This window comes from Brassica rapa, chromosome A05 (assembly GCF_000309985.2).
Source record: "Brassica rapa cultivar Chiifu-401-42 chromosome A05, CAAS_Brap_v3.01, whole genome shotgun sequence".
NCBI classification, from domain to species: domain Eukaryota; kingdom Viridiplantae; phylum Streptophyta; class Magnoliopsida; order Brassicales; family Brassicaceae; genus Brassica; species Brassica rapa.
The window spans coordinates 11,183,387-11,190,858 of NC_024799.2; the positions used below are offsets into that span (position 1 = coordinate 11,183,387).

The following is a 7,472-nucleotide window of genomic DNA, read 5'->3' on the forward strand; positions in this document are numbered from 1 at the left end:
ACACATGGAAAAGATAGACCAGACATGCTTTTTGGAGACAAGATACAAAGAGTTGAGTTAAGGGTTCTAAAGATGAGGAGCCTTTGCGTCTAAACACATTTTTCTTAGCACACAAGCAGATTGTCGTAATACCTTAATAGTATGAGAGAAGATATTTGTGAATAATACTTTAAAGAATGAAAAGAGAATGTTTGTATTTTAAGACCTTGGGTGTCTCCTATATATATACAGTTGATTTATTCTCATATTAATGATTTTAATATTTTTCACAATAAATAATAAAATTGTTTAAAGAAAGATATTAAATGTGTATTGTCAAAAAATGATTTGCATATGATATGATTTTAACTTGCGCAAGTAATCCATATTTTTTTTTTAACGCTGATTTATTAGATCTTACAATTATGATATAGGAAAGATTACATAGACGATTCGACAACCGACAATACTACCTGCCTTATGAAGACCTACGTCTAACTGCATCATCTGAGCCGTCCAATGAAGATCCACGCCTGACCAGATTTACTTGCACCATGTTGAAGATTCCTTGCAAGCTTTTCCTCTGTAGTCTGCATAATTTTTTAATAAACCGCTCTCTCCGGGACTTGAAACCTGGATTTCCTGTAATCTGCAATAAATTGCATAGTTTGGGATTCGAACCCCAGACCTGGGTGTAGAAGCCTTTAAACCTTAACCAATAGGCTACGGTGCTTCCACAAAGTAATCCATATTAGAAAGGTAAGTTATTAAAAACAAACAACCTAATTAGAAACATTAAAATATTTTGTAAGCAATATAATTAATATGATATCAACATGCGCAAGTTTACCGTTTGAATAATAAGGAAAGTTTTTAATATTTGTCTTAATTCTAAATTTTGCCCAAAGGTAAACTAAATCGATAAAATTTAATGATTTCAACTTGCGCAAGTAATCCATATTGTGAATAAGTGATTTGCATATTTAATGATTTCAACTTGCGCAAGTAATCTATATTAGAAATGTAAGTTATTAAAAACAAATTTTGTCAATAAGTTATTTGCATATTTAATAATTTCAACTTAATCGATATTAAATGTGTATTTTCAAAAAATGATTTGCATATGATATGATTTTAACTTGCGCAAGTAATCCATATTAGAAAGGTAAGTTATTAAAAACAAACAACCTAATTAGAAACATTAAAATATTTTGTAAGCAATATATAAATATGATATCAACATGCACAAGTTTACCGTTTGAATAATAAAGAAAGTTTTTAATATTTGTCTTAATACTAAATCTTGCCCAATGGTAAACTAAATCGATAAAATTTAATGATTTCAACTTGTGCAAGTAATCCATATTGTGAATAAGTGATTTGCATATTTAATGATTTCAACTTGCGCAAGTAATCTATATTAGAAAGCTAAGTTATTAAAAACAAATTTTGTCAATAAGTTATTTGCATATTTAATGATTTCAACTTGCGCAAGTAATCCATATTAGAAAGGTAAGTTATTAAAAACAAACAACCTAATTAGTAGGTGTGGACACTTTACCCGATATCCGAAGTGGCACCCGAACCCGATCCGAAAAACCCGAACTGAAATCCAAACCGAAGTAGCAAAATACCCGAACAGGGTATTGAATAAGGAGAGATTGGATATCCGAACCCGAACGGATAATACCCGAATCCGAATGGATATCCGAAGATAACCGAACATATGTATAATTAACCTTATATTTTTAGTTTACATCTCTTATTTTATATAAAATATTTATATTGATACTACACATACTTTAAGTTCATATGATATACATACAATTACGAAAAAAATGATTTGCTACTCACTTATAATGCATGTCAAGTTTTTTATTAAAAAAATTAACAAAAAGTTACATCCGAAATTTAAAAAAAAATAACTAAATTAATGCCTTTTAGTTTTAAAATGTTATGTCCAAATCTATTAACTATTCAATCTATTAAAAATAAAAAATTAGTTAACTGAAAGTTATATTTTTAAATATAAGAAACTTGAGAAATGAAAATTTTAATTTTTTTTTAAAAATCTAAATATCCGAACCAGATCCGAAATAACCGAATCCGAATTAAAAATACCCAAACCCGACCCGAAGTACAGAAATACCCGAACGGGTTCTACACCTCTATACCGAAATACCCGAAAATCCGAAATACTCAACCCGAATCCGAACGGGTACCCAAGGCTAAACTAAATCGATAACTATTATCCCCTAGCTATATATAGGCTTAACGAAATCGACAATAGTTTTGGGCTTGTCTACATAATCTATTGATTAAAATAAATAAAAAGGAAAAATTCAAAAAAACCAGCCAATAGAATTATAACGTTTTTCCTGAGAAGCTCTATATGAATGCCACCTCAGCAGAAATCACTAAAGTGACTTCTCTTTTAATGTATAGGGGGATTAGAAACTAGATTAGACTCCGACTGGTGAACTTTTCGGGAATACGATGAACGAATAGGAAATGAACTATAGGAATAAAATTACAGAAATGAAAAAGAATGCGTGTTCTTTATAAAATTTAACAAGAAATGCTTTTGTTCTATATTTCTCTACAAAAAAAGAAATGTGGAGAAACAAAAAGGAAAAATTATTCCTTGTGAATGGTGACTTTTTTTGGGAATGATAAAGAATTCAGTGTTCTCTTCCATTCATTGGTCACCATTCAAAGCCTAGGTGTTTGCCCGTGAAAGTAATAAAATACAAAGAAATATATATTATGTTTACCATGTTATAATTTTTGAATAATAATTAAAAATATTAAAATTTTAACATTTAAATTCAAATAGTTTGACAATTCAGTATAAATTTTTAGAAGAGCTATAAGATCTAAAGTAGTTCAATAACATAAATCTAAGTCACTATTTTTTTTTCACTAAAAATTTTCCTCTTACATGGAAGCAATTTTATATTTGTTTCAAATAAGAGGTTATAGAATTATCTTTTATTTTATTTTAACACGTGAAAAACAGAAATATCCTATTTTTGAGAGAGAAAAAATTGTTATGTAGCTCCCAAACGATGATCGGAGGCTTCTTTAGCTCTGACATCGGCTTTATTGATTTGTTTTACTGATGTTTCTTTGTTTTATTTGATTTTTTTTCAATTTATTTTAAATTTAAAAAAAATAAAGCATTCTTTTATGTATTTGTATCAAAAATATTTGGCAAACACAAAAGTTTTAAATATGTTTAAAAACAATTATTTTTTATTTTAGATATGAACAAGGCATTTAAATTTATTTTTTTAGATAATTGATTGTAGTATTACTTTTTATTTAAGCACCGATAATAATAAACAAAAATCTAAAATCATCAATTATTGAGTGTCCACCGGTGGTACAGGTTTTTTTTAGTGTTTTTTTAATTGTGTTTTTAATCAACAATCTAAAAATTGTACATAATTGTGTTTTCAGGTATTTAAGCACTGATGAAAATAAACAAAAATCTAAAATCATATGTTTTTTTAGTGTCCACCGGCGGTTCAGGTTTGGGCACTCTCACGAATCCCTTCGAATCCAAATATACTTTCCACTCAATCACTTCTTGCGAACATGGATTATTTATTTTAGAGGATTTCTCCTGAATTGGAAGACCATCAATTTGCATGAATCTTATAGTACATATGGAAAAGAAGAAACAACAAAGTATTTGTTAATTTGGACATGGATCCTAAAGATACTTTCAAATTGACATAAACAAAGTTTTTACTTTGGGTTGAAGCGCATATCTCACTTACACAAAGAATCGAGCAAACTCGATTACTAGTACAAGCGATAGTACCGGATATTCCAGGTCGATGGTGTTTTACGGATGGATCATAGAAAAATCAGGATATACATTCATGACATGGGTGGTATAGCACACTGGAAGGTTTTGATAATTTAATAGGAGCGAGGAATACAAAAGCGAGTCAGATGCTACTTCACTCAGAGATATAGACTCTTATTTGGGTAATTGAGTGTATCAGGAATCTAAGACAATTTAATATTATATTTGCAACATGTTGTTTTCAGTTGGTGAAGATAGTTTCAAACAAGAAGAATGACCAGTCTTTGCAAGTTACTTAGAAGATATAAAAGTTTTGAAGAGAAATTTTAACAGCTCAAAGCTCATTCATATATTTATATAGTATGGACACAAAATTCAAGAACAGACAGTCTTGCAAAGCAATAGTCGTTTGTTGTCCATATTGATACGGAACTACTAGTTTGGTTTGAAGAGTCTACATGATTATGTTTATGTTGCTGACAATTTCTTTTTTTTTAAGATTGCGATCGTACATGTAACCAAAAACCACTTAAATAATTTATCTTTTAATATATAATAAAAGTATGATGTAATTTTATATGATTTATAAATCCTTATAAATATACATTTATACAGTTATAAATATTATTACCATTTACAAACAATTATTTATAAACTTTATAAGGTTTTGTGGTTCACCTTATTTACAACTCTTTGATTACATGACTCAATAACAAAATCCATCAACTTATTTACACCTCTTACTTACAACTCTTTGATTATATGGAATGATTAGTTTCTGAACTTATTAGATTTCATTTAAAGCTAAAAATAGAAGCCTACTTCTATTTGGCTAGTTCTCAGGGTCTGACTGGTTTAAACGCAGCGGATGCAGTTGTGGCTGCGGGAGTTTGTGGATGCGGGCGGTTGCGGGTTCTAGCGGTTTTAAGAGATTTGTTCAACTGGTATTGCGGTTAAAAATTTGTGTGTTTGCGGGTGACTTATGACTGGTTAACTACCTAATGCGGTAACATTCAAATAATAAATTAACAATATTTATATTTAATATAATTATAAAAATATCAAAAATAAAAAAATTATAATAAATATAAAATTTATATTTAGAAAGTTATAATTTTAATATTTGAAAATTTATTGAAATTGTTTTTATTATAAAATTTTATATATTAATTAAAATATAATAGATATATTTTAATATTTTCATAATTTCAATTTTTAATTTTTTATTAAATATTTTTACTTTTGTGTATATATTGTTTTAAAAAAAGAATAAAATTTTACCTTCCCGCAACCGCCCGCAACCGCAAACGCTAGCTGGAGCCAGCTTTTGAATTTGTGAGATTCATAGCGGTTTGAGGCGGTTTAGAGCGATTTGAGTGTTTGTTGCAAACCGCCGACAACCGCTACCAACCGCAAAAGCTGCGTTTGCGGGTGGTAGTGGGAAAACCAGTCGCCCCCTCAATTGGCTTTTTTAGCAGTGGAAATTTGTTTTTATTTTTGTCTAACAATTAGAAATAATATGATGTTAAAAATGTATATTCATATTTATAACATATGGTTATTTTGTTGGACAAAAATAACTTGTTTACTTATGACAACACACTATTGATTATACTCACGTGTGCAGAATTGTAGACTCTTTCCATGGACCTTCTTTTTTTTATCAACTCCATGGACCTTCTAAAAAATCCATCTTGGCATTATCCTTTTAACATCTGCTATTGGGCTCTCCTCGTGCAATTGTACCAACCCTAAGAATATCTTAGTGTTGGATTTTTTTAACCGAACTGAACCGAAAAGTTTGGTTTTCGGTTAATTTCGTTCAAAAATTCGGTTCAGTTTGGTGACAAAACAAATTTGGTTTGGTTCGGTAGTCGGTTTGTTCGGTTTCTAAGAAAAATATTTGAAACATTAGTAATCTTTTAACCGGAATTTCAAACCGAACAAACCAAAATTCAAATTGAAATAACTGAATTGAACTAACCAAAATCTAAACCAAACTGACCAAAATTAATCAACTTTTTTTTAAAATATTCAGTTTAAACTAAAATTTTAACCGATCAAACCGTAAAATCAAAAACTCCGGCAAAATTTTTAAAATTGAAGAAACCAAAACCGAACCTATCTAAAATTTTACGGCAAATTCTGAACTAACGGAACCCACATGCCTAGAATATCTAACTACATCAATCTTCTATCCAACTCTGTCTACAGTCTATACTATTCAACTCTCATTAATGACTTATTTATTTCATTTAGTGTTTTATGTAATCGAAGTATATTCGCCATAAGCTTGTTAAAAACTACTAATTAACCAAAGATGTATATGTAAATATGAGTGTTGGAAGTGCCAACATGATTTTTCAAAGTAACTTCTCAAATAATAACCTAGGGAATGATCATGGTTCATCATCATCCTTATGACAGATTTTGATTCTCTACTCAAATGTGCTGGAGTTTTATACTTTTTTACTCACATGTATAGAATTGTTTGCTTATTTGCATAGAAAAATATAAAAGAGTTTAGAGGTAAAGCAAGAAAATAACACACAAGTTTCAAGATTGGAATGAGGTCTGTCTCACACAAACTCCATTGTTAACAATCTTAAAAGTCAAAGAAGGAAAATGTTGCAGAGTACACAATATCTTGCATTCCTCACCATTATTAACCTCAAACTTGATATCAAAACGTTACAAATCTCAAACTCCAGGCGTGTCAGAACGCAGAGCTGCCGAAAAAAAGAAGCAAAACATGTTAGATACAGTAATAGATAACCTGTGAAATAGTAAAAAGCTGATACATCCTCAAATAGACTTGAATCTAAACACAAATGACAAAGATCAATGTCCCCTATTATAAAAATTTCCGAAAGAAACGAAATCATAATCTTCATTCAAGCTTTCTTGAGACACTAGACGATCTAAAATGTCAAGACATTATACTCTGTTTCATATTGAACGTGATCAGATCAAGAACAACAAGAACAAGAACAAGAACATGAAAAGATCAAACATTAGTCTCTTTTATGTTCTCATGTGTTTGAAACTATTTGACTAATTAAGAGATTCAACAAATGAACAGTATGGAACTTGATCAGATCCATTAAAAGAACAAGAACAAATATGAAAACCCATGACCAATTTGAACATCCAGGAGAACAACAACAACAACAACAACAGATCTGAACGATACGAAGATGATTTTGACAAAAGAAAAGAAGCTTACTTGGTTTCTCAGGCTTTCCGCCTGCCCATTTGGAGAGGGAGAAATGAACCTTCTCGCGATTCAGGGCTTCGGCTTTGAAAGGCTCCTTGAGACAGTTCCTCACGAGATTCGCACAAATGTTTGAGTAAGTGATGTAAGTCATCCCCGCCGCTCTCCAGAACGGAACCGCCGCTGTCGATGCCATCTCCGATCTTCCTTTCTCTTTTTTTTCTTCGCTCCAATCCTTGGCAAATTCGCAACAAGATACAGACTTGTTCTCTTGTGCTGTGTGCCCTAATAATAATACTTTCTCTCGCACAAGCCCATTCTCTTAGCCCAATAATAAAACCGGCCCATTAACTGCCAATATCTCTATCCATTTTTCAATAAATCATTTAAATATCCATGTCAAAAAAAAAATATATATATATATATATTTAAATATCCATTTGGGTTTGGATCAATATTTCC

General features: G+C 30.3%; 1 protein-coding gene across 1 annotated transcript; it reads right to left on the minus strand.

Annotated features, from left to right (window-relative positions):
• Positions 1 to 6,274: 6,274 nt before the first annotated feature.
• LOC103868558 (ATP synthase subunit epsilon, mitochondrial) lies at positions 6,275 to 7,284 on the minus strand. The gene is made up of 2 exons (XM_033291011.1): positions 7,023 to 7,284; positions 6,275 to 6,525 (listed from the first exon to the last, which is right to left on the minus strand). Exons 1-2 carry the CDS (start codon positions 7,204 to 7,206, stop codon positions 6,497 to 6,499), a joined length of 213 nt encoding a protein of 70 aa, XP_033146902.1. The 5' UTR covers positions 7,207 to 7,284; the 3' UTR covers positions 6,275 to 6,496.
• Positions 7,285 to 7,472: the final 188 nt, after the last annotated feature.

Bases quoted from the DNA above. Each gene is read 5' to 3' on its own strand.
- LOC103868558 (XM_033291011.1), bottom strand. From the start codon at position 7,206: ATGGCATCGACAGCGGCGGTTCCGTTCTGGAGAGCGGCGGGGATGACT. The intron at 6,526-7,022 runs GTAAGCTTCTTT...TTTTTTCGGCAG, and splicing joins CGGAAAGCCTGAGAAACCAA to CTCTGCGTTCTGACACGCCT.